Below are 27,397 nucleotides of genomic sequence, written 5' to 3' on the forward strand. Positions count from 1 at the left end.
CGACACGCAGCCCAGTGAAAAGTTGGAGGATGGCCAGCGTGAGAGAGGAGTGATTGAAATGGTCATGCTGACGTCCAGACTTCCAAGGGTATCTCAATCACCATTGCCTCACGACTGCGTGGAGTCATTTCCACTGGTGCAGAGCTCACAACGCAATCGACTCCGCAAGATGCAGGGAACCGAGAATAGCTACAAGAAAGTTATTGCCCCAAATTATCAGAAATTATAACAGACTGCCAATCAAAAAGCCGTGTGGGACAACTGTGCATTACCCTGGCCTAGGAGATGGGGAGAGACAGCAGAGGCAGTATTGCAATCTACCATCAAATCAAGGATGGATAATAATGACCAAATGGACACTGGATAAAAACCTAGTCGCATACCAGAACTCCGTCTTGGATAGCTGCCTAATGTACTGTATCTGCCTCTGACAAGCACCCAAGTTCCTGTTCTTTTTTTCACTTTGGCGCCACTTGTTGATGCCACTACTATATTTTTAAAAGGTATTTGAAATGGGGGCAAAGAAGGAGAGAGATTGTGAGGAGACAGAACAAGGCAGAAGAGGAGGAGAAAACAGGGAAAGGAAAGAGGGGGAGGGATAAGAAAAGGAAATAGTGGAGGAGAGGAAGCAAGTGTGAAATAGAAGCTTCTCTCCCTCGCTGGTTAGTTTTGCTGGTGGCAGCAAGTTGTACTAATTGCTATTTTGGGATTCCAGAGGCGTTGTTGTGAGGAGTGAATTACTATGCTGTAGAGAAGGAAGGTTTGTTGTTTAGACAAGTGAAACTGAAGGCTATGTTTAGCTGACAGAAATTAAGTCCCTTCCAGGGCAGCTTGGTTTAGAGAAGAGGCTCTTAGGAGCCTTTTAATGTCCCCTCTCTTGGTGAGGACAGGCTAACTACCTCTTTCCAAGGCTTCCTCCTTTTTATCTTTTGTACATGTATGATGTTGTTTTATGCCACAAGATCCCAAGTAACTACACACTTAAGATCGTGACACACTTCATCCACTGCTGTGTCCACTTCTTTGTGAGACTTTGGTGTTTGCTGTGCAATTCCTGTCCTGCTCCCTTCAGCCTGTCTAAAACCTACTTCTCTGCTCTCTCTTTTTTAAAGCAAGGGCTGCTGACTGAAGTCAAATCAGCAGGACTAGATAAGGTATTGATTGTGGCAAAATGTGCTACTCTCAAACCTGGCGAGGCTAAATAAGATAAAACAGTATACACGCACATATGCTTTGCTGCTTCTTTATTGAATTGTTCCGTTTCGTAATGTTTGACAAAGCCATTTCAGAGACAATCCAACAAATATTTAAAAACATTGTTGTACTCTGATAGTACCAGGACTGTGACAATTTAAACGCTACAATTTGCCAGAAGCTGGGGATAGGGGATGGATAACTTGATGGTTAGCTGTTTTGCTCATTTCCTCTGAAGCACCTGGCGTTAGCCATTGTTGGAAGACAGGATACTGGGCTAGATGGACCTCTGGTCTGACCCAGTATGGGAGTTCTTATGTTAATGAGGGAGATTTAAAAACATAGCGTTGAGAGTCTAAATATGTCACCTGACACACCTACAGTGATTTCTTCATCAGCAGAAATTAATCCAAAATGAGGAAATCTCTCTCAAATAAGCAAGTAAAAAAATTGTGATGCTCAAGACATATGCACTGCTCATGCAAGAGGAAATATGATCTTTACCTCATCTTTATTCCTCTCAAATTTTTCTTCTACACTTCCTGTTGTCTTTATCTTAATGAAGGCCTAATTCTGCAAACCTGCAGGCATGAGAGTAACTTTACTCACATAGTCACAGGACTGTGCACATGACGAACATTACTCACGTACCTAGGGTTTGCAGGATTCAGTTTATAGACTGTGTTTAGAAATTCTCCCATGATGGGTTTAGTGCTGATGCAGCTCCACCAGGGTTGACAACAGTAGGAGAGGCAGCATAGACTGGTCTCAGGTGTATTTAACAACATGGCCCCAACCTGTTCACGTGGTGCTAAAAGTTGTACTTGTCTGTCCAGTCTGTACTAGTGCTTGTTCAGAGTAGATTCAAAACAAGACTTATTTCAGGCTGCCTTTATCTATCAAAATAGAAAAAAAAATATACGCAGATGGCAGAAAACCCATTTCTGAAAGATCCTTTACTGGTCTCCTTTCACTTGCCTGTATTATGTACTAGTAGCTTTGCATTTAAATGGCATTAGAATCCGTTATTATTAAAGAACTCAGTGGGATGGTTAATTCTGCCTTCCGCAACATTTTAAATAGGAAAGTTGTCAGAATAAAGTCATATCCGTGGCCTAACCAGATAGCAATGTAATACAAATCTGTCTTGAGATTTGCAAGCTATACAAATCTAATAATGCGGCTCAGAAATAATTGGAAAAAGACAACCAGCTTTTTTATTAAATTTGGTTTTAAAGAACTTGTTACTGGGATGAGACTGTCAGATTTCAGCCGAAAGCAAATTTCAACAGCGCATATATGATGTGTTGATGCTACCTCAAAATATGACTTCTTAAATATTATTTTAATAAAAACCAGGTATAGCAGGCTATTAATTTACACATCACATTACAAATACTACATCTCAATCCAGTAAAGGCATATACCCTCCCACGTAAGTCAACGGGTTTCCACAGTTGTAAGGGTCTGCACTTTGCAGGATAGGGACCCTAAGAAAAACATACTCCCTATCCATAAATAAAACAACACAATGAAATAGAAGACACAGGGAAAGGCATGGGTTAGTAAGCAGAGAAAATTTAATCATAAAGTAAAAGTAGTAATTAGGCGAGGAGTTAATAAACAGCAGTGTTGCTCACTCTCACAATTTTATCACAAGTCTCGTGATATTTGGTATTTTTTTTAAGGCCCCAGGTCCTGGAGTCAAATGGTGCGGTCAGAATCTTGGCTTTCATTTAAAATGAAAGTAGCTTTCTAACCCCCATGTTACGGAGAAAAGCTCGAAAACATGACCTGAGTGAACCAAAGGCTCAGGAACCATTTTTAAATTTCATTATTTTTTAGGCCTACCTCATGATTTTTGAATGTTTGAGGTTGGCAATAGTGAAAAAAGAGCCAACAAGACAGGTACCTATGACTACCCCTTGTTTTTGTTTATTATTGTCTGTCTGTCACATCTTTTTAGATTGTAAGTCCTTTGGAGCAAAGGTTATGTCTTTGGTGTTTATGGAGCACCTAGCTTAGGGGGGTTCTGAGCTTCATTGGGACTTTTGGATACTACCTCAGTACCAATAGAAAACAAAAATAATTAATAATTAAAACAGTTTGGGAGGAGGAGGATATGGGAATGATTAATATGAGATAAAAATGGAAAGACTCATAGACCACCAAGATGTTTTGCTATATTAAGACACAGTGTAAATAACTAATATAAAACTCGACAGTGTACAGTTATAACTTGGAGACCTTGTAGAACTAGCTTTCTAACAGAGAAAGGGATTCATGACATTAGATGATATAGAATACCCTGTATTATAGTAGTGGTAAGCAAAATGTAACTATCCAAACTGGGACCAGGACAATGGGGTTACCAACCTTATTCTTGTGAAAAGTGACATGAGATCTTTCAAGAGCATCAGTGGTCACAAGCCTGGTTGTATATCTAATCCAAGATACGGCACCTCCAACAGTCCAGTCCCCACACTAATACTATGCTTGGCTGTTGGCTCAGAATTAGCTCAGAGGGCCACCTCCCAAATCACAGACATCACACTTGCAACTAAAGTTTGCATTCTTTCATGGGTTTTCCTTGGAAGTCGCAATGTAATTTTTTTAATTTGGCTGTTGTCAATGGAGCCAGCTGAAGATCTGGCCGATAATCTAACAACTGCATTTTGAGGATAGACATGGATTCCTTCCAGATGTGATGCACTTTTAGAAGGTGTCATGATCATGAGACAAATTGTTTTTAAAATGATTTTTACCCATTATTTTTAGGGTCTCCTTTACTGTCAACAATTTAAAGGTGGGATTCCAAAACAAGAAGTTAATTTTGTCCAAACAGTTTTTTTAAACACTAAAGGGAACTGAACTAATGCCTGTTATGATACAGAAATTGTTTTTGAAGTATAGACAAGATATTCCTATAACAAGCATGGTATTGTATGTTTTATATTAACAAATAGCAACACTAAGCATTGAGCCAGAGGGAGACGAAACAACCATATTCTTCCTTTTTCCTCCCCCAGATAATCTCATCTGTGTTGATATGATGTTCTCTTTTCCTTCTGACATCTCCCTTTCAACAAAAGGCTTGTTAGGAAATTCAGTGGTGTAGTTTCAAGTTCCTTGTTTTGAGCCACTGTTCTAGAAACATTTGGCTTGATTCATCAGCCATCGTTTACATGATGTAATCATTCAGCTTCAGGAAAATATAGTGAAAGTGTAATACACACACTGCTGGTTCAAGTCACTGCTAGTAGCTGGTCTAAATCCCCATAACTATGCTTGAGGTGCAGGAATGGAGTACCGCCAGGAAAGAAGGCATGGGTTATGCCGATGGGGTGGTCCACCCTTTACAGCAGTTGCGCTAGGGTACTGGTGGTGTGAGGTGCCTAATCTCAGTGTATAATGTATTTTATCTGTGTAATGACCCCCTACTGATACGGAGTCTGGGGAGTCCTATGACTGGGAACAGCAGTAGGACCCTGATGCGTTTTATTAAGTTTTGACAGAGCAGCAATGGGAGCCAGATGAGGTTAGGGATCATGGGCCCTCTGAGTGGCAGCTTACTTGTCAGGGGGCCTATATGGCCCTGACCGAGGAACAGGCACAGGGACTATGATAGAGTAAAGACTGCTGTCCTAGACAGGGTTGGCCTGTTGGATGAAAAATACAGACAAAAATTTCAGGCTGCTAGATGGACTGGAGGCATGCAATGCAGGCATTTGCACAAAAATTGACAGACTGGGCAACCCGTGGCTATAACCAGCTACCTGAAGAACTGGGGTGGTAATAGGCATAATAATACTGGAGCAATTCCTCCAGAACCTCCCTGAAAGCACAGACATGTGGGTCCAAAGGCACTAGCCAGTGACTCTGGAAAAAGCAGTAAAACTGGCAGAGGAGTTTGTGGACGCAGACTTTTCTAAGAAAGAATTCCAGACCTTTCAGGGACTGGGCATGGGGAAGGAGGAGGGTTATTTGGCCATACCCAGGATACCTGAAAAGAAAAAGGAGGGAACGAGGGGGACTCCTTCAGAGAACCGGGGAGTGGTTTGCTTCTAGTGCCCAGTTATGGAGTGTGGGTATACCAGGTTTTATGGGTGGACTAAAACTATAGGAAGTGGGCAGAAAAAGAAAACGCCTACCATCCGGGTAAAAGTGGGGAGGAGGTACCAGAGGAGACTGGTGGACATGGCTTCAGGCTGCACACTGGTCCAGAGGGGTTTGGTGAAGCCCCACTGGGTGCTGCCAGGTGACAAGCTGAAATTAGAATGCATTCACAGTGAGAAGAGGCTCTGCCCAGTGGCAGGAATACCCCTAGAGTTCAAAGAACGGTTTAAGGAGTGGTAGATGGGCTGCCCCATCCAGTCATTTTTAAGACAGTTTACCGCCTTCCCTTATAAGGGGAAAATGAGGGTCAAGAGTCCCCCACAGCAGGAAGCAAGACCAGCAGCAAACAGGGCAAAGGAACTAATCTAGGAAAACCAGAGAAACCACAACCTAAAGATACAAACCAGAAAGAAAATGAGACCTCCCTAGGGAAATACATTGTGGAAACACAGCCTAGCACAAGAGGCAGGGGAAAACAGTGCTCCTAGCTTGCAGGCAGGAAGCAGATAGTTCTAGGGAACCTCATCACCAGCACAGCGGGAGGATGGATCCCAGGACCAGTGTAGGGTGGGGGAACCAGAGCCCCTAGTGGAGCAGAAAAGGGAGGCAAAGCGTTAGGCCCCACCCCACACTGAAGGAGAAGGCAAAGGGAGTGGGGAAACAGGCTGCCCATGGTGTGGGGACCTGTGGGCGGAAACAGAGTTATCTGGGCAAACCTCACCACAAAGTGTGACTTCTGCAGGTGGAGCATGGACACCACCCTGCGGGCAAATATTAGCATAAAGAGCCCAGCGCCTCCTTTAAAGAAAGGAGGGCGCAGAGGAAGAGAGACTGGACAGTAGGCCAGGGGAGAGGTGTGTGACCGAGTGCAGGGAGTGAGTCAGTGAGCCTGCACTCTAATCACTTGGAGGCTAATTAGTGTCCCAGGTGAAGCTGATTGGGGGTAATGATTGGGGGCTGGGTGAGGTAAGAACTCAGTTGGGCCTAACGGCTGATAAAGAGGCACAGGAAGGAAGTGCAGTGGGGAGAAAGAGGAACAGGGTTAGCCACACAGAGAGTTCAGAGTAGGGAGATCTCTGTTCCCCTCAGAACCCAGCAAACACTGTAAATAGGTGAGAGTCCAGGGGACTGGAGCGATATTGGTGAAGGCACTTGAAATAAAGCTTCACTGAGATCACGTCCGGAGGACTCTGTGCTGTTTGTTCAGAGAAGAGGATGAAGGTGGAGGTGGGCCCCTGTTGCATTTGTCAGTGCTTTCTGCATAACATCTGTAAGAGGCAGCCTTTCTTACCCCGCCACACAGCTGAAACTCTTATCCCGGGTCTCATCATCTCACGCCCTGTTTACTGCAACATCCTTCTCTCTGGTCTTGACAAATGTAGTCATCACCATCATGATGTTCCTATTACGCCTCTGGCATTTAGGGCAGTGATGAAGCTCCTCCACTCCTGTCTGTTTCTAGCAAGTCTTTCAATGGTTCCCCACCTGTGCCCCAGGTTTTTCAGCTCGGCTTCCACAGCTCTTCACCATGTTGTTTTCAGGCAGCCTCATTTTCGCTAGGCTTCAAGTGGGGTCCATCTACTCTAGTGATGGAATCAGTTTCCACCTGAATCACATGACCGATCCATCTCCAATGCCTCCTGGCAATGATGGTGCTCAGATTCTCTTGGCTGTACTGTGTCAATAGATCTTGGTTTGAGATTGTTCTGGGCCAAAAGATACGGAGGATTTTTCTGAGGCATGTTGTATGGAATGAAGACAGTTTGGACATGTCATACTTTCTCATTCCCCAGCATTCTGCACTATAAGGTCGTGTTGAAATTATGCAGCTCAGATAAATCTTGTGTTTGGTTTTGGTGTTGTATTTTGATGCAAAAATGCAGTCTTTCCCAGTTCATATTCATTCAGAATGCAGCTGTAAAGACACTTTTCCTGGCCTGTCGCTTTGGCCAGCTCATCCTTCTCTTTGCAACTCTCCTTCTCTGTAGCTTCAAACATAAGCTCCTTGTCCTCACTTTCAAGGCTGTAACTCCCATCTCTCATTCACTATCAAGATATTAACGCTCGCCTCCGCATGGGCCATGTTGCCATCACCCACTTGTTAAATTTTCAAACAAGCACCTTCGTGCTTTCTCCCATGCTGCCCCCTCATGCTTCGGAGGAATTCCCTGTAAATATCCACAAAGCCAACTCTCCTTAAAAATTCTCCTTTTCTATTATGCCTACATATACTTGACAAAATGGTTAGGCTGCTGAAGTACTGAGACCACAGCTGATAATGCTGACCGATATTATCTCATTGTTTCCTTGTATTCTCATGTGTCTGTGTCCATCTGTTGTCTCTTGTTTTATACGTAGCTTGTAAGCTCTTTGGGCAAGGACAATCTTTTTGTTGTGTTTGTACAGCACCTAGCACCATGGGCATCCTGGTCTCTGATTTGGGTTCCTAGGCACTCTGGTCATACAGATAATAATATGCTTCCAGGAGCTGAGACTTGATGAAATCATCAAAGATTGTGAGACTCATAAATTTGTGAGAGCTAGGAACATGGCATAGCTGACCAGCCACTGACAGAGGATGAGACATAGGCCTTGTCTTCATTAGGGGGAAAAAAGGTGTGCTTTTAACTAGAGTTAGCTAAAACAAGATAATATCCTAGTCAAGACAAAGCAGCTTTGTAGTTTTCACACAAATTAGTAGGTCAAGATAAAGACTAGTTTATCTAAGCATGTTCCATCTGAAAGTTAAGGTTGATTTTGTGACACAGACAAAATAAATCAAGGAAATGCCCAGGTAAATTGAACCCCCCCACACACACATATTCTCTCATACCTTAGCACATGTGTGCATTCTTGGCTCAACAGTCTCCTTATTGTAGGTATAGAAAGCATATAGGGCATTACCAATTTAACTGCATTTGCTTGCCCATATCATATTGTGCCATTCACCCCGTAAGGTTCTATTATAGTTTCTGTCTGTTAACTCAATGTTTATTTTTGACTCCACTAAATAAAGGCTGCCCAGATTTAAGTCCTTTCATCCATTACTTTAATATCTCTTCAACCTATTTAGCTTTTTCCATGATTAGTATAATCATTTCTTTATCAAGTAACATGCTACAAAAAAAGAAAAATCCCTACCACACCTTAAAAAAAGTCTTCCTTCTGCTGCTTGGTTCACAGTAGTAATCAGGCGGTTGTATAATGAGTTTGTTGTATTTTTGCAGTCTAAGAACGATATTGATTGAAAATAACAATTGCCCTTCGGGACACATTTTCAGAAATGCCTTCTGAATGGGCACACCTGTAATTGTACATTTAGTTGTATGCTTTCTTTCTGATGTCAAGTTTTTCCGTGCACAAAAATGTGAGTATCCAAAAAGCAAACATGTTACAACCCAGGCATGCATACTTGGAGGCTAGTGGAGGGATCTTCGAAAAATGTGACCTATTAGGCTGCTGATGCCTTCTCCTACAAGGATAAGACATAGACACCTCTAGCAGAGAACATATCAGATATTAACTGACACTGCAGCTGATTAAGGGAAACATGCAAATATAAGATTCAGTGCTGTGTTCCATCCCATTGGTGGCTCAGAGGTGGGGAATGTGATTCATATATATATTTATTGTACAAATTATAGAGGCAAGGGCTAATGTGATTTTTGGACCCATTTGGATAAAAGCAACTAAATAAATGCAAGATCATTAATGTTACAGTTGAATGAACAGAGCTGCTAGTATAATACATTTTAGATACATCAACACAGCCCCCCAAAATAACAGAAATAGAAGAAAATCCCCTTAAATTCAATACCAGATAAAAGAATAAACTTCCAGGGCACTGAAAGGTAAAATACAATAACAAGTGACCTCTTAAATGTTCAACTCTAGCTCATAAAACACCAGAAACCTCTTAGACTAATACCTGTTAAGTGCTTTGCTGCTGGTCTCTGCTTCAGTGGAGTTCTCTGAAGTGCTGACATTTCATTCAAATCACAATAGAACCACCATGCCATAACTAGTATGTGGGGCTGCAAAGGTGGCAGTAGTGAAACGGTTAAAGGACCAGACCTTGTAAAAGAATAGGGTTTTGGTTTCAGATGGTTATCCATGTAAAAGGTTTCTGCTGTACTGGAAAGTATCCTTCTTCTCCCGTCTCTTGTTAAAGTTACACTCATGCACAACTGAAAGTATAGTTCAGTTTAATCAAATTTAAAAATAATTGTGTAACGTATGTTAAGCAAGGTGCTCAAATAATGTGGTGATGGGCATAGTGTAGACAGCTAGACAGAACAGACCTGATAGCTAATGCCATCTGCAGTATTCTGTATTCACCAGCACAAAGTAACACACTATGTGCCAGTTTAGGACCAGAAGTGAAGAATGCCATTTCCAAACAACACGAACAGCTTATGGTGGGATTTTTGGTATTCTGAAAGCAGAATTTACCATTTACCAACTGTCATACACCAAAGATGAAGGTTGCCTTTAAAATATACATGAGCAAAGATCCAGGCATTGAACCACTGTAGCTGCAACACTCAAGAGCTATGGGTCACTGGAATAGTGTGAGAGGTTTGCAGAAGGGATGGCAGTGGGGAATACAAATGGCAGGGAAGCCATCCCTCCACCACTCTTTCCACTTTAGAAACATGATTCCATTAAGTTAGAATATACTTTGGTTAATTTCAGTGATAAAATACGTTGTCACACCATCAAGTCAGTCTGAAGAGGAGGGTTTCTGCAGGATTAATGGAGCAGCTGCTGCTTATAAAGGAGGAAAATCAATGACTTGGCACTCAGAGGCAAGCTGCTCTGGTCACCACTGCCCACTGCAATGTCATCAATTTCTCTCTCTCATAGGCACCAGCTGTTCCATTCATTCTGCAGAAAGCTCCTACTGCTGGCAAGTATTGCTGGTGAGAGCAGGGACTTAATGCCCAGTAGAACTAAGTTCAGTGCTATTCCAGGAGAGAACCCATAATGAGCACAGCTAAGAACCTCAAAAAGGGGTTACTCTCGACTTCCCACAAGCCTTGCTAGGTTGATTTTGGTTTAATCCGCGCTTCCCCGAAACTATTTTCTAAATCTAATTTGCAGGAAAAACAGGCCTAGTCTTGCAGGCCTTATCCTTCACTATGGCAAAACTCCTCCCACCAACCCACCCATACACTTCTATTAAATAAGACCAGATTTTTTAAATACGTGTCACAGGAGAGAAAGAAGAATCTGGGTTTCAGATGGACAGTTTCCTTTCCCACAGTTAGAGGAAATGACATATGATGTCAGGATACATAAACTGACAATACAGAAAGCAATCTGCACCCGTGATGTCACCAGAGTCCCTCAAGGAAAGATTTACACTGTGATTCACCAGTCTAAGCTATTGCATCTCTGTGCACACACATCCATGCATGAAGAAGAGAAGTAAGCAGAAAACAGAGTTCAGTCAGTTGGAAAAGGAGGCAGCTATTTTAGTGGATGTCCATTTTGTAACTTGTATGAAAAAACGGGGTCAGAGCAGCTTTTCATGTGACCCATGACAGGGAGGTGAATATGTTTAGTTAAAGCCTGACCTCTTACAAAGAAGGCATTTCTAGTGCCCTCTCATGGGATGCACCATAATAAGACATGTGAACAAGAGCATAATGTAGAATTAGCCACACAACTCCAGAAAGACCCTTATCATTTGCTGAAATCTGGGGAAACAGACTTTGGCTCTTAAAGGGTTGGTTTCCATATCTCAGGATAGGATTTGCCAGTGTCCCAGAGGACATCACTGAGGAATATTAAACATTACTTTTTATTCAAGAACCATTCAGAGTTACTGCTGTGTCTGGGAGCCACACTGACCTCTGCTACATGAAGAAGTGATCAGGGGAATGGACTTTGTGTTGCTACCACTAGGATAGAGTTGGCAATAATGCTTTTGATAAGTAAATTTACGAGGTAGAAGTACATGCTTAATCACAGTGTAATAGGTACTATTCAAGCTATATCTAGTGTCCAAGCAGAGAGAAAAGAAAAGGAGTACTTGTGGCACCTTAGATACTAACAAATTTATTTGAGCAGTCTTTATTCAAGGCTAAGTTAATTGTATCCAGTTTGCAAATTAATTCCAATTCAGCAGTCTCTCGTTGGAGTCTGTTTTTGAATTTTTTTGTTGAAGAATTGCAACCTTTAGGTCTGTAATCGAGTGACCAAAGAGATTGAAGTGTTCTCCAACTGTTTTTTGAATGTTATAATTCTTGACGTCTGATTTGTGTCCATGTATTCTTTTACATAGAGACTGTCCAGTTTGACCAATGTACGTGGCAGAGGGGCATTGCTGGCACATGATGGCATATATCACATTGGTAGATGTGCAGGTGAATGAGCCTCTGAGAGTGTGGCTGATGTGATTAGGCCCTGTGATGGTGTCCCCTGAACAGATATGTGGACACAGTTGGCAACGGGCTTTGTTGCAAGGATAGGTTCCTGGGTTAGTGGTTCTGTTGTGTGGTGTGTGGTTGCTGGTGAGTATTTGCTTCAGGTTGGGAGGCTGTCTGTAAGCAAGGACTGGCCTGTCTCCCAAGATCTGTGAGAGTGATGGGTCGTCCTTCAGGATAGGTTGTAGATCCTTGATGATGCGTTGGAGAGGTTTTAGTTGGGGGCTGAAGGTGATGGGTAGTGGCATTCTGTTATTTTCTTTGTTGGGCCTGTCCTGTAGTAGGTGACTTCTGGGTACTCTTCTGACTCTGTCAGTCTGTTTCTTCACTTCAGCAGGTGGGTATTGTAGTTGTAAGAATGCTTGATAGAGATCTAGTAGGTGTTTGTCTCTGTCTGAGGGGTTGGAGCAAATGTGGTTGTATCGTAGAGCTTGGCTGTAGATAATGGATCGTATGGTGTGGTCAGGGTGAAAGCTGGAGGCATGTAGGTAGGAATAGCGGTCAGTAGGTTTCCGGTATAGGGTGTTGTTTATGTGACCATTGCTTATTAGCACTGTAGTGTCCAGGAAGTGGATCTCTTGTGTGGCCTGGTCCAGGCTAAGGTTGATGGTGGGATGGAAATTGTTGAAATCATGGTGGAATTCCTCAAGGGCTTCTTTTCCATGGGTCCAGATGATGAAGATGTCATCAATGTAGCGCAAATAGAGTAGGGGCATTAGGGGACGAGAGCTGAGGAAGCGTTGTTCTAAGTCAGCTATAAAAATGTTGGCATACTGTGGGGCCATGCAGGTACCCATAGCAGTGCCGCTGATTTGAAGGTATACATTGTCCCCAAATGTGAAATAGTTATGGGTGAGCACAAAGTCACAAAGTTTAGCCACCAGGTTTGCCGTGACATTATCGGGGATACTGTTCCTGACGGCTTGTAGTCCATCTTTGTGTGGAATGTTGGTGTAGAGGGCTTCTACATCCATAGTGGCCAGGATGGTGTTTTCAGGAAGATCACCGATGGATTGTAGTTTCCTCAGGAAGTCAGTGGTGTCTCGAAGATAGTTGGGAGTGCTGGTAGCATAGGGCCTGAGAGAATTACACAAACTAACCAAGCAGCATAGAAGTGAACAGTACTTTTGACTGTAAAGATTCTTTCACGTGCTATCATCTAAGGGATCACTAATGCCTTGATCCTACTCCTGTTCAAGTTTGCAAAGTCAAGCACTCAAAGGTTGAAAATGTCAGAATTAAGAATGTCTTTGCAACCTTAATTTACCCCCTTTGTGTGTATGAATTATAATGCAGTCGTTAATTAGTGATCACATACTAATTTTTCCACAGGACCTCTGCCTCATTCAGTGCACAAGATGGACTGTGCTCATTTAATGAGCACCTATTCAATATTTTGTTTTCTCCTCCTTGTTCAATGTGCAGCCATAGGCCTTATTTGCTACATGGTCTTCAAACCCTGCTCTGAAGACAGAATTAATTAAATTTCCTCATGGGCTTTTCTGTGGTGCTCATCACTGTAATATGTAAGTGTTTCATAAACAATTTATTTTCACAAGCCCCCTGTGAAATGAAGGTGTATCACTATTCCCAGTGTACAGAGGGGGAACTGAGGCACAGAGACATTAAGGTCAAAAGTATTCACTAGTCTGGGGTGCCCAACCTGAGACAACTAGGACATCATTTTTCAGAGTACTTAGCTTTATATAGCACTTTGTGTGTTCAGTGCCCAGCTTCCTTTGACTTCAGTTTTAGCTGAGAGCGCTCAGCACGTCTTCAAATCAGGCCACTCATCTATTTGCCGAGTGAAACAAAAACCTTTCATAGCTCAACTAAACCACTGAGACCAGCGGTCCTTTCAGAAACTCTAGGTATCACCTAGGATTGAGAAACAAGATGCTCCCGGTAATTAACTATGCTCCAAGCAGACACCTAAAAGAAATATTGGCTTTTACTGGAGTTACACCACCATTTCTTCCATGAAGCTTCTTATGAATAATTCCTGCTGGAAAAAATCCTACATGCTTTCTTTTCATTTATATTGTAATACAATTTATTATACAAGAGTGACCTCCATTCAGGGTTCAGAAGATCAGAGTACTCAAAGTAATCGTCACAGCACTAGGTATCTCCAGCTAGGGTTTACACGCAGCATGAAAAGAATGGGAAGTTAATGTATCAAATCAGAAAGTCTCTGTGTGGTAGTGTTAACCTCAGTGTTGAGTTATTTATTAGTAGTAATAATATGGTAGTGCCTAAGGCCAGGGCCCCACTGTGCAAGGATATATTAGAGACAATACCTACCTTGAATATCTTACAGATTAAGTGTCAGATTACAGGTGGCTACAACAGGTTCCCATTGCTGCAGTCATGGCAGCATCAAAACTCTCTTCACGGGTTAGTGTGGATTGTTTTAGGAGTAAAATTTCCTACACCGTAAGTATTTAATATAAGACCAAATGGTGCTTGGTTCTTGAGTGAATGTTCATGGTGGAGAGGCAAAAAGAGCCTCTCCTCCTGACCCCACACAGGGCCAACCATAATTGCAGACTGCTGCCTGCTAGCACCCTCGGCATGGTGGCTAAGAAGAGGGGGCACGAATTTGGCCCTCTGTAGGAGCCAGTCATGGAGGAGGCTTCATGTTGATCCTTCATAAGGAGTGGTTAAGTGGACATTCCCTCCCTTCCGCCCAAACTCCATCCCTACCATGAGCTGGGACGTTCCAGTAGGCATCTTGCCCAATTGGTGGGGTACAGTATGTTTGCACTTGGATTTCCAGTCACGTTTGACCATGTGTTAGCTAACAGAACTGTACATTCTAGTGCAGATGCTGCAACAAACGTTTGTTACAGGACACAAACAGCCCTTTATTCCTAGCAATATAACCCAACACAACTAGCAACAAACTTTTGGCTCCTGCTCACGCTAGATGCTGCACTTGTGTTAGTTAACCACGTTTTTGGTTTACATGTGTTAAAACAGGTCTAAAATTCAAGTGTTATTCACACCCACAGAAAATTTGGGTGCATGAATGGCCCAAATTCCATTTCTCAGTCAGAGCAAATTGTTGAACATGCACAACTGTGCACACAAATTGTGAGACACAAACACAAATTTACTGAGTAGGTTGGGAAGCTGGCCCAAAATCTTTCGTGTAAAAATTCCTCTCTTTTCTGAAGTGGACTAGGTTTTTCGTAACTCAAGCAGTTGTAGGCGTTTACTAGTGTTCAGCCTGGATTTTTCTCTACATACACCACTGTTCCTTGCAAGCAATAGACACTGTGCTGCCTATGGCCTATAAAGGTCTGTGTGGGAAGAGAATGCTGCAAGACCGTGCTTTGGTGCCATGAGGTTCTTTGATTGGATTGACATAGTAAGGCAAAGATGTGAAAATAAAAATAATAGCTGGCTCTGGTACTACTTTACCTAATCAAAGCACTTCACCAACAGTATCCAATTAATCCTCCAACTATCCCAGTGAGGCTGAAATTATCCCCATTTATGGGCAGGTAAACTGAGGCACACATGGAGAGGACAGCTTTGTTGTCTAAGCTTCAGGTTTAAAACAGGCTGGAATCCCATAAGAGCTGATCAAGCTCTTTATACTTACAAAGCAGAGAAAACCTCAGCACACGAGCCACGTGGGGGATCTGTGGGATGAAACCATGAAAAATGAGCCTCTAGCTGCTCGTTACACAGGAGACTTTTCCACAAGGTAGGAATTAACTCCAGTCTCCTTGTCCAGAATTCCCACCCGTACTCTTATGTTGTGTATTGATCACACCCTCCTGGCTGCCACACTTCATCCCAGAGATCAAAGCTTATCGGTGCGGCTGGCTGTACAATTTGTGAAGTGGCTTGGGACTAAATGGTACACAATTGAGAGGCATTATGGTCCAGTGGGTAGGGTGCTAATCTGGAATTTAGGTGACCTGCATTCAGTTCCCAGCTCCACCCCAGGCTTTCGGTGAAATCAATGAGAGTTGGGCATCTAAACTGCTTGGGAATTTTTGAAAATCCCACTAGACATCCATCTACATCTTTAGGTGGCTAAACACCTATGAGAGTCTGGTCCATAGTCTCTCTGTGACCCCGTTCCCCATCTGTAAAACAGGGCTAATAGCACTTCCCTGCCTCACAGGGGTGTTGGGAAGCTTGTGAGGTGCTCAGATGCTACAGTAAGGGAGGCCAAATATGTTCCATCGATAGCTACAGGTAATAAAAATCCCTATTGCGAGGAAGGGAAAACAGTGCCAGATCCCAGAAGAACCAGTTCAGCTTCCCCCCACTTTCCAGAGCCAATACAGAACATTTCCCTCCACAGAAATCTGTATGACAGTAATACAAAAACCTGAAACCGTGTCTGAATACAGATCAGTGGTCTCAACCACATCATTACATCAGCAAGGAAACACAGAGCGTTCACAATTGTATGCCTTAGATATGCTGTAGAGCTGGTCTCCCGCAGGGAGTGAAAAGAAAAAATTACCTCCTTATCCTTTTCTCCCATTGTGCCAGCTGGCTTATGCCCCAGGGGCATCCCATCCACACACCAAACGCAGCATAGCACTATGCTATTGAAACCAAACAGGGCCAAAAATCAGGTCCCCATCTGTCCTTGAAAAAGGGTCAACACCAAAACCGGAACATGAAAAATGTAACATGATTTTCCAAGAGACAGCCAATTGAAAATGCCATTTTGATGGAGTATTTTTTTTAATCCTTGGCATTAAATTGCAACACCAGTCTTAGTAAGGGCAAAGTATACATGATGCAAAACAATCAGGGACATCTGATTGGTATCTGGCTCTCTCACCTGTAAAACTAGCAAAGCAGAGCTCAGCTGCACGGTGAAGGTCCCACTGGGCTTCCGGGACAAATCCTCAGTGTAGTTGTGCATTGTTTTAATTGACACACAGCTGTGCCATAGAACAGGCTAATGAAATGCTGAAAACACCATTTCCAACCTTCCAAACTTCCCTGCTTTTCAAGAGGAGAAAAAACACAGAAACTGGCCTCTGCACTGTGACTCTTTAAACAAAGATGCAACGAGGTCGCGTGTGTTTGGCTGCAAAGAAAGAACCAGGCACAACAGAGCGAGTCCTTGTTAGGCAAATACATGCCTTGGGCAAAGTGGGGAGGGCAGCCAACTGCAGGAACTCTGGCTGGACCTACCCACCATGTAATGGGAAATGGAGAACGACATGTATAAAATGGCATATTAATTTGGAGCAGTGTTGTAAAAGCAGTTAAATGAGGGGGGAAGGGAACAAAGAAAACTGCTTTTATTAAATGTCTCTTTTGTTTCACACTAGCCCTTTTCACTAAGGAGCCTTTGCAGGGTTTTATTCAGTATTATACCTTGTGGCCCTATTGACCAGAAGGAGCCTTAAGTTTTCAGGAGCTGCAGCAGCTGCCAATCAGTACTTATGTTCTAGCTTTCCCAGGAGAGAGACTTATTGGTATTTAAAACACACAACACTCCCCACCCCTCCTTTTTTATTTGCTATGTATAACAAGGAACGGGAGTTGAATCGGGCTCTAAATTGATATTAAGCTCCAAATCCTGAATAGCCTGGCTGTGCAGATGTACTTAGGAGAAATTCTCCTATAGGATACAGAACCACCCACACCCCACAGGTGGAGGAGGAGGAGGAGAGGAAGACTGATGTGTCTACAGATCCTCTGACCTCAGCCCTTCCCCACCTCCTTGCACGTGTCCGGCTGCGCAGGGTGCTAATGCAGACCAGGGCCAGGGCTCTCAGCTGGGGCATGCTCCCCGAAGCCTTGTGCAGCAGAATCACACCAGAGCGGCAAGCGCAGGATTTGTCCTGAGGGCTCAGTCCTTCCTTTAGTTAGTTGGGTGTAAGTCAGGAGTAACTGTTGGCGTCAGCAAAGTTATTCCTGCTTTACAACATCCTACACGAGAGCAGAACTTGACCTGAAATTTCAACATCACGTGCCTTCGTTGAAAGCGTCTTCAGCAAGAGATGCAACAAATCTGAGAGAGAGCACAAAGCGTTCTTTTTTACGCTGGAGTGCCTGGCAGCAGAATTTGGCTCCTGGTATAAGCCTGCATGTATTTTGTAGTGGAATCTGTTGATCCAGTACATGTAATTTGCTAATGGTGCGGACGCAAATAGCTAGCCGGAGGGCTGGACTACACTACAAAGTCAGGTGGTTTAACCACATTGCCCAGGGCTGTGAAAAATTTCACAGCCCTGGGCAATGTAATCAAACCAACGTAAGCCCCAGCATAGACACCACTAGGTCAATGGAAGAATTCCATCGACCAAGCGACTGGCTCTCAGACAGGTGGGTTTACTAGAGCAGCGGAAGAACCCCTGCCATCGCTGTAGTGTGTCTACACAGCTGCAGCTGTGCTGCTGTAGCGTTTCTAGTATAGACGTGTCCTCCTTCTAGTCTCACCCTGGTTTTAACTCTGTATGACTCCATTGCTGCTCTCCCTGATTTACAGCCATGCGAGGGCAGGATCAGACCCCTTGCATTTGAACACTGTTTTCTGTAATCAAAGTAAGATGAATTACAGAGGAAGGCGTTTGGTAGAACAAAACAGTTTATTTTGACAGAGGCATTGTCAGTTACAGTCTGATCCCAATCCGAAATGTAAAGCTAATGCTCCAATCGCTGATCCATTACACAATATTCACCCTGCTTTCATCTTTGTGGGCCATTCACAGGCAGTGAATGCTCCATTCACAGGCAGTATGCGGGCTGGGATGGCAACATGTAGGACAAGAGAGCGCCCGGCTATCTGAACAGAACCCAAATGGAGCAGTTCCCATTACTGTTTACATGTGGAATCGCCAACGGGATATATTTGAAAGTGAGTGTTCATGAGTATACTCCATAGACACCAGGTAATAATACTTTTCATCTTCCAAGCACTTTACAAGCTTTAGTCCTCACAACACCCCTGTGAGGTAGGAAGTATTAACAACTCTATTTTACATATGGGGAAACTGAGGTACAGAGAGGTGAAAAGAGCACTGTCAGCTCAAACCTGGCCTAACAATTAGAGTGTGAAAACAAGTGTTTACATAGCCTGAGACCAAGAGAATGATTTTTCTTACATGCTAGTAGAAAAGGTTGTTTTTCCATTCCCCCTGCAGTGTTTGCAATTCAAACACTGCACTGCAGAGCTGAAAAACTGGAAGGCAAATTGACTTAGTGATTTTAATTGTCCCAGATGAGAAAAGTAAAAAAAAAAATCATAGAGAAAATAATCTGATTTTAAAAATTGTTTCACGTAAAATCATCTAAGTAGTTAGTAACGTACTGGAGGTAAAGACGTTTGCAGCACAGGATTTTGCAGTTGACATTGTCTCTAAGTGACATTCTGCGAATCTGAGATGGAGTCAGGATTGGGACTTTGAGCACACCTCTCCTTAAAGAGACAAACTGCACTGACTTCCAATTGGAGCCAGCGCCCCTTCATTGGCAGAGTGGATTTCAGAACTGAAAAGCAGCAGAAGCCTCGGGAATTCTCATAGCCAAACAAACTCACCCATAGACTCATTGTGGTTTTATTGAGAAGAGTTTACCATACTCTGCTCTGTACGGAGAGGAGTCTGCGTTTATGCATAAGGAGCTTTAGGACTTGATTTGGAGAAGTACAGAGTACCCACAGCTCCCACTGATTTACATCTTGGCTTCTTTCAAGTTGCAGGTGCTTATCATTTCCCAGGAACAGGCTCATCAGGGATCATTCCTCTAGGATCCACATATGGATCTTCCCATCTCTGCACACAGCAAGGGGTTGTCCTCACCCTACTGTCCCCTCTTGCCCTCTCAGGGCCATCTGTAGGCCCAAGGATTCGCACTTGGGGAGAGACGTGTGCATCATCCTCAGCGGTACCCTGCCAGGAAATCCATCCAGAACAAAGCAGCGGAGATGGCATTCACTCTTCCTTTCCCCCATGCCATATACGATGGCTGGGAGCAGTGGCCAGAGAGGGAAGCCATGGCAGCGGGGCTCCCTTGCACTGTCCTTGGCAGGGAATGGGGAAAAGGCCAGAGCGTCTGTGTGGGACAGTGCCCATTCAGATGCTCATGTGCCTCTGGCAGATCTAGGGAATCTGGAGGGGAAGAACCCTTACTTATTCCATAGCAGGGGCACACCCTGCCTCGCCCCAATGGAATCATCTGGGGAAGATTCCACAGAGGAGATCTCCTGGAGGTTTACTCACCCAGACTGATTTCTTATAGGCTTTTTGGTAGGCAGGGGTTGGGATGATCCCCCACCCCTACACTGAAAGGTTGCAAAATTCTTCCCGAACAGCATGATTTTATTTTCCCAAAGGGTTTGCAGCCTTTTCGGATTCAGCTTATATGGAGTTGATTTAACTATAGCTTCACTTGTATATTTTTAAGACCCAGATATCCTGCCCCCCAGAGCAGGCAGTAGCTTTTTATATCTAGAGCTCTCCTGTAAAGGGCTTACGTCTCTATCTAAAATGAATGGAGTGGCTCAACTCTGTCCCCCACACACGCACACATATATAATGTTTACCGTATATATTACGAGATGATATGGCATGGCTCTAGCAACACAGCATCTGCACAATTGCCCTGAACCACTTTACACTGGGCATGGTTTTTCCTTGCAGTGGAACAGTTGCATTTTCCAGATAGGCCAACAGATATTTACAGGTAAAAATAAAGAGTTGTCAAAGCAATACTTCCAAAATCTAGATTAATTTATATTTCTGGATAATAAGAAGTGTCGCCTAAATAACTATGGTGATAGGTGCTATATAAAAAACAGATAGAGTTGTCTGGATTCATTTATAATTGCATTTGAAAGGATGGGTAAAGCTGGCATAGGAAATCCCATCCAAAATTGAAATTCTAGCCTGCTTAATTCAATTCTTCCTCTCCCTCATTTCTTCTAGTAATAGCACATATACATTTATACAAGGTATTCGAATGATGTTCTAACATCCTGGAAAACAGTGAAATAATTCAAATCAAATGTTTGCGGCTACAAAATGCTGCTTCTATGAAATGAAAACATAAAATATATGCAATTTTCCCCTGGCAGTTTATTATGGTATGAAGAAAAAACATTCTGTGCTTGAAGCTGACGTTATATTACAAATGTATTGCAAAGTATGATGTGACTATTAAAATATGATTACACAAAGTATGAACATTTTAAGAAGTTTACAGTACAGTGGATCTTTTATAAACAGACTTAAATATACATATGACAATAGTAGCTGACAAAAACATCAAAAAATTAACTATTAATGTTGATAGACTTTTCCCCGTGGAAAAAAAACAAGTCTCACGTTAAAATCAGAAAATTATGAAAAGCCTTGAAACCAGGAACAAATCACCTGTACACTACAAATATACATGGCAGAGGTGTGCAAACCAGAACTATTGTGTCATTGGATAATACCTCCATACAGAGGCTTTACAGTGTTTGGCTGATGTTTGCTCTTCAGGTGTCACTCATTTCACACCATAATTCTTCAATTGGTTGCAATCTATAGTCACGTAGTCTGTGTTAACAGTTGTACTATTATGAGTATATACTCAGTACTAGACAGTTAATGCATTCAACGCTCTCATCAACATATGGAGGAAGTGTATCCTGACTGAAAACTTTGCTGCAATCGGGTATCTGCGGGTGGATCCCTCCACCTGCATGAAGCCCTGATGGGATCCACTCACGAGGATCGGTTTGCAGGATGGGTGCTCTGAATAGGTTGACAGTTTAAAAAAAAAAACGCAACTCCTCAATCTTCCTTCTTGACAAGGGAGATAAATTACCACATTTGCTTCCTGTTTAGCCAGTTTGCACGGATACCCCTAGATCATGTGTTAAGTTATGTCAAAAACATAAGTATTTTATGCTGTAATACACAGTATTACTGAAACTAACAATATTATTTGCATATTTATAACAAGGTATAATGAATTTCCTATAATAAAACAAAAAATGTATGCTATAGATCTATTTACAAACAGTCCAGAAAAGAAGTATAAATACTTCTATATTTAATGTTTAGGAAAACATAATTTATAAAATATTCAAATATATACAGTCATCTGAAAAACTGCCAATATTAAACTTTGATGCAGACAAAGAATTGGCCGCGTCCATTCGTTCGGTATTGAAAGAGGAGGCAATTTTTGTTGGTTTGTTTTTACTTTGAAAAGTCATACTTAAGTTATTTACAGGTCAGTCTGCTTCCCTATGAGCTAAACATGTCCGGAGCTTTGAGCGTGCTGTCCCAAAATGTCGTCTATCATTGTCAAATTGTTCAACCAGTCTTCATCATTGTTGCTACTGTTCTTCATAAGGGAGTCTATGAAGTCAGTCTCGCTGCAGTTTCCAGGCAAGATCGAATTGCTCTGTTGTGGCACAAAGTCATACTGCGGCAGCTCGGAAGCAGTATTCATTCTGTTGAATGTTCCTGACAGCTGGCCTGCGGAGGGGTAACTTGGCGGGCAGAGTCCTTGAGCAGGATTGAGCTGGTTAAAACTGGACATGCCTTGCGGCATGGATTTCATAACATTCATAGCTGGCAATGGTCCTCTGGTTAAACCGTGTCTCAAGTTCTGATTATTCAGCGTGCTCAGGCTCTGGCCGGACTGTCCCAGGTTTAGTTTTTGTATCTGCCTGACCTGGACTCCAGGCGCAATCTGATTAGGCGGTGCTACAGCCTGGTGGGAAAACTGCTGACCTGGAATATTTGGTCTCACGTTCTGTTTGGAAACGAGAGGGTTACTGGAGAATTGCTGCATGCTGGTATCCATTTGGCTTTGATTTGGCATTCTTGAAACCCCAGTCGGTGTCCACATCTGAGCAGATGCATTGGGGTAGACAGTAGAAATTCTTGGCATACTAGGCTGTCTTAAGTGTTGCTGAGTTGCTGAGTGATTTGTTAAGGAACTGGAACTAAAGCTAGACAATGTCATTCCTGGCCGGACAGTAGGATGGCTGTGAACCGTTTGGCATCCTGAGTGCATGCCCAGAGAGGTTTGGTTTGGTCGCAGAGGGATGTTAAAGTCGGAATTAGGTGGGAAAATCCCTTGCTGTTTCCCAGGATTATGCGGAATCATTACCATTGTCCCACTGTTCTGGGTAACAGAGGTTGGAGTCAGTCCGGAGCCCAAGGTGTTCTGAAGTATTCCCGGGTTGGATGGCATCATGCGGTGATTCAGTGGAGGAGCTGGCATGGACTGACCGCAGTCAGTAGGAATAGGTTGTGGTACTGCTGTATACAAAAAGAGGTAATATGTTAAACATTAAGGGTGCATTTATCCCTGAAACATGGCAGATTTTTAATAGGATGCTTTGCTTTAATTCCCCTCTTTCATTAAACAGGCCTCGCCACAGCATTCCTTGTCACAGAGTTACTATTTGAGTGATAAGAAAAGAGGAGAATGCCATCTTATGTGACAAAATGTAGAATGGTTTTCTTTCAGTGCAAAGTATCATTAAGAGCCCTGCATTTTTAGTAGCACACACTTTCACTCCTTACCCTGAAACTGATTCATCTGTTGGGGCGCAAATGAACTCCTCTGCTCAGACGCTACGCCCAGCATGGTTTGTTTATGCTTCTCCTGGAAAACAAGAGAAAGAGTTGTCACATTGCAGCCTCTCAAGGAACAAAAATAACAGCAGACATCTGAAGTGTGGCCAGTTGGACACTATCAACTACCCAGCTACACACATAAGCTCTTCGGATGTGCAGCCCAGACAGTTCATTTCAGTCAGGAACTTAATTGTTCACATGCCCCTTCTTGCAAAGGTGTCCTCTAAATAGCACAGTCCAAGCAGGGGCTGCCTTAGGCAAAAATTGTGTAAGCAGGTCCACCTCTACAGGGGAGCTGGAATGACATTGGGACCACTTTGTCCACCCACCTGGGGGCTAGGGGGTTCTACCCCCAGCTCTCCTTGTTTCTGCTCAACCAGGGCCTGATTCAAAGCCCACTGGAGTCACTGGGAGTCTTTCCATTGTCCTCAGTGGATCAGGCTCTGTGTGCTGCAGGAATCTTTGGGTCTCCCCAGAATCCACTGGGCCAACTGTCTGGGCACATCCTTTGAAGCACCAGATTCTTGGGGGTGGAACTGAAAGCATGTGAACGAACAGAAATGGGGCAGCCTTCAGGGGGCAGATTGACGGAGGAGACTGCTGGCGGCTGTGAGTGTGTTGGGAAGATGGCTCTACTCTCGTGTGTAGGCCAGATCTCCGTTTTAAACCAAAACCTACTGTGGGCCCACAGGGAGAACCCATGGGGAGCTCCCTCCTTACCAAGATATTGCTGGCTCTGCCTAAAGTGAGCTGACTTGTATGCCGTGCACTTTTCCTTCTGTTTCAGAGGCACCTTCTCCAGCACAGCCTGCCCTGTGCTACTGGGAGCTCTGGCCATGTCCTTCCAAATGGTGCTGTGCTGTCTGCTCTGTGACAGCACATACAGTGCAGAGAGCACAGTGTGGACTGGAATGAGTGCCCCACAACACCAGCACAGACAGGCATGGGGCAGGTCAGGAGGGGGCCATTTTGGTAGTAAGAAGGAAGCAAAAGCAGAGAGAGGAGGCAGACAGCCAGTAACTCCAGCTACCAAGTGCAGGACAGGCCTGGTGAGGAAATCTCAGCAAGGTTCCCTCATGGAGCTCCCACTGCACTGTCCTCTTGGGGAGAGGGGTCTGATCGCCCCAAACCTGGCAGTTTCCTCAGGATCCATGGGAAGCCAGGGCCATGCACACAGAGGTTCTGTGCCTCCTCACTGTCTCTGATCCCTGGCAGCCCCTCCCACCCTGGCTCCCTGACAGCAAGGCTCCAATGCAGCCTCTGCTGCCAGGGCTTCCCCAGCTCCTGGGAGGAGTGGCAAGCTCAGTGCAAAGGGGACTACAACCTGGGACTGGACCATCTACTGGGAGGAATCCCTATGGTGCTGGAGGGGGTGGGAATGAAGAGCATCCCCCTAACCCTGCCTCACTCACTCCTTAAGCCAGACCCCTCAGCATCTGCCCTCTCTCCTAGCACAGACCCTGGACTGCAGGGAATGGAAACAGCAGCGTGGAGGTGGCCATGTTCCTCTTCCACAAAAACGTATTTTTATGCGTGTATACACACACACACACACACACACACACACACACACACACACACACACACACACACACACACACACACACACACACACACTTCCCCCACTGCAACTGGTGCTAGCCTTTCTCAGAGACAGAAGGCTGGACTCTATGGACCGATAGTCAGACCCAGCCTGTTGCTTTCCCACACTCCAGCAATACTCTGCAACAGCCATTTCTTACGCAGCACTTCTCACTTTAACAGTGGCCACGTATACATTACAGGAGTCACGTAGGCACAGCAAGCCGAACCTGCATTAGCTGCCGTCTTATGATTTGCTGCTTCAGCAAATGGTTCCTCATCGTATATCCGTTCACCGTAGTTGGCGCAGGCACCGAGCCTCCGCTTGGTATGGTGCCTGGCTCCTGAAGTCTGGTAACAATTCCAGGATTTTGATCCTGCCAAGAAAGATAAAAAAGAGAAAAAAAAATCAATCTCACCAGGGAGACACAACAGAAGCCATTGTCCCATCCACTGATGCCCCCCTCCAGCCCAGTTGCTGTTCCATCCTGAACTGCATCTTCTGGATTTTTACAGAGACTGCAACATTGAATGGTGCACATTGTGGCTGTTGTAATGAGTAGCAGTGGACTGCTCTGACTTCAGAGTATCAACACAGGAAGAAACTGAGGGATCAAAGGTTAATCCAAAGTTCTTTGTTCCTGGCCCACAGCTAGGGGACTGATTCACTGGGATCAATGGAGTCACATGGGTGTATAACTGGCAGAAGGGATGTGAATCAAGCCCTACATTCTCCACTAATTCCCCAATGTGATGCTAACAGACAAAGGAAGAAGAGCTGGAGTAAAGCAGCAGCTAGTAGATATCGGATAGAAAGGAGACACACACTGCGGAAAACTTAGGAAAAGGAGAGCCAAGGTCATGCAGAGAGCTGGGAGTGGGGGAGACCAGCATCAGAGGGGAAAGCTCCTGGTTAGGATGATCTGGAAACAAGGCAAGAACCTGAATATGCAGAGGAGGGAAGAGCCAGATTCCCAACTGGCATAAATCAGTGTTACTCCACTGGAATCAATGAGCCAGATACCCAGCTGGTGGGAACTGGAATCGCTCCATTGTGGTCAATAACGGATCGGTGTCAATTTACGCCACCTGAGAAATTGACCCAAGACGAACAGAGGGGAAAATTCTAAAGCCCATCATAACAGCACCCCAAAGATTCTGGGAGCAGAACCTGAAAGGAAGAGGAAGTCAGAAACATTTAAGCCAAAACATCTTACAGAGGTAGCATGTAATTAGGGGAAGAAAAATAAGTGAAAAAGCCACATCTTCAGTGAAGAAGAGGAAGAGCAGGGAAATACTCCAGCAAACTCTATATCCAGGCACAGTAGCTACCAGTATAGTCCCCATTTTAACATCCAGCTTTTACATTATTTATGATGCTTTGTTATTATTGGCAGAAAGAATTATGTACATTATATCCAGCATTCTTAACCAGGCCATGTTTCCTTTGTTTTCAGAATGGAAGCCCACATCCTTTGTCTGAGAATCAATGTTATCAGAAGATAAGCAAGAAGAAAATGGTTGTTGCCTTTTGACATCTGACAATGAGAATCATGCTAAAATGGAGCAAACAGGATACCAGCAATGGTTTGGAGTGACCAGAAGGAGACGTTGGAGGGTGTTTGTCAAAAGCCAGGCTGTCAGAGCAGGAACGCCTTTCGCGATGGTTTCACTATAAAAGATTGCCCCGGTCATTCGGAGATGTATACTTTTTTAAAAATAGGAGCGATTACCAAGAAGGTCACTGAAATTACTCACTTTTATGGTGCCTCCTTTTGTTGCAGCACTTAGGTCTATTATGCAAAACCACAATTGATGAAATGTAAATGCCTGTGAGATAATTCACCAAAAGACACAAACCTGCAACTCATCACTGAACTCATTATCATTCCTATTCATGGGCAGTCTCACAAGACCAGACATTATTACCACTGCTCTGCTTACAATCCTACTGGACACTATTCTTTTTCTCTCCTCCCTCCCACAGAAGGAGAAGGAGGGGAAGAGAAGTAAATATGATTTACTTCTGATGTAAATACAAAAGTTCATGTAAAGCTAGTGTTTTGCTTTCATGTCAGATATTATTCTGCAGCCATAGTTAAGCTTTGAATAATATGGATTGCCTCTAGGGTAATATTTGAAAGAGCAGGCATTCAGTTTGTGTACTCTGCACATGAAAGACACTGAAATGTTCATATCACTAAAATCCCTGCCATCTACCCAATTTCCTCCCAACTTGTCTTGTTGCGTGCAGAGGGTCTGTGCTTACTGAAGCAAACGAGTTTAGTGCAAGGACAATCATTCTGTTTCGCTCAGGGCTATTGCATTAACAAGTCATAACATTAAAGTCGTCTTCTTCTTCTTCTTTTGTTTTTTTTAACTAATCGTGTCCACCTCATTCTAATTTATCCGAAACCTAATTAAGAAAATAATGTTGGTTTTTCCATATTATTAATGGTAAAGAAGGGGAAATCACATTACTAATTGCAGCTCTTGGGCTGC

The 27,397-nt window shown here is 43.7% G+C and overlaps 1 protein-coding gene and 1 long non-coding RNA gene across 5 annotated transcripts in view; one reads left to right on the plus strand and one right to left on the minus strand.

Moving 5' to 3' along the window:
• On the plus strand, window positions 1-27,275 carry LOC119567042. The gene is made up of 2 exons (XR_005226721.2): window positions 1-503; window positions 26,353-27,275. It is a non-coding gene; the product is annotated as an uncharacterized LOC119567042 (long non-coding RNA).
• The window catches only part of MAMLD1 (mastermind like domain containing 1), a 96,388-nt gene continuing 87,871 nt past the window's right edge, over window positions 18,881-27,397 (minus strand). For 2 of the 4 annotated variants that reach the window (XM_007060095.4, XM_043521711.1), the window contains 3 exons: window positions 25,126-25,272; window positions 23,261-23,342; window positions 18,881-22,993 (listed from right to left, as the gene is read on the minus strand). In XM_007060095.4, the coding sequence (XP_007060157.1) occupies window positions 21,975-22,993; window positions 23,261-23,342; window positions 25,126-25,272 (1,248 nt within the window). In that variant the 3' untranslated portion in view covers window positions 18,881-21,974. The remainder of the gene's footprint in view (window positions 22,994-23,260; window positions 23,343-25,125; window positions 25,273-27,397) is intronic. The other 2 variants (XM_027822555.3, XM_043521712.1) reach the window with 1 other exon arrangement.

This window comes from Chelonia mydas, chromosome 9 (genome assembly GCF_015237465.2).
Source record: "Chelonia mydas isolate rCheMyd1 chromosome 9, rCheMyd1.pri.v2, whole genome shotgun sequence".
NCBI lineage: Eukaryota > Metazoa > Chordata > Testudines > Cheloniidae > Chelonia > Chelonia mydas.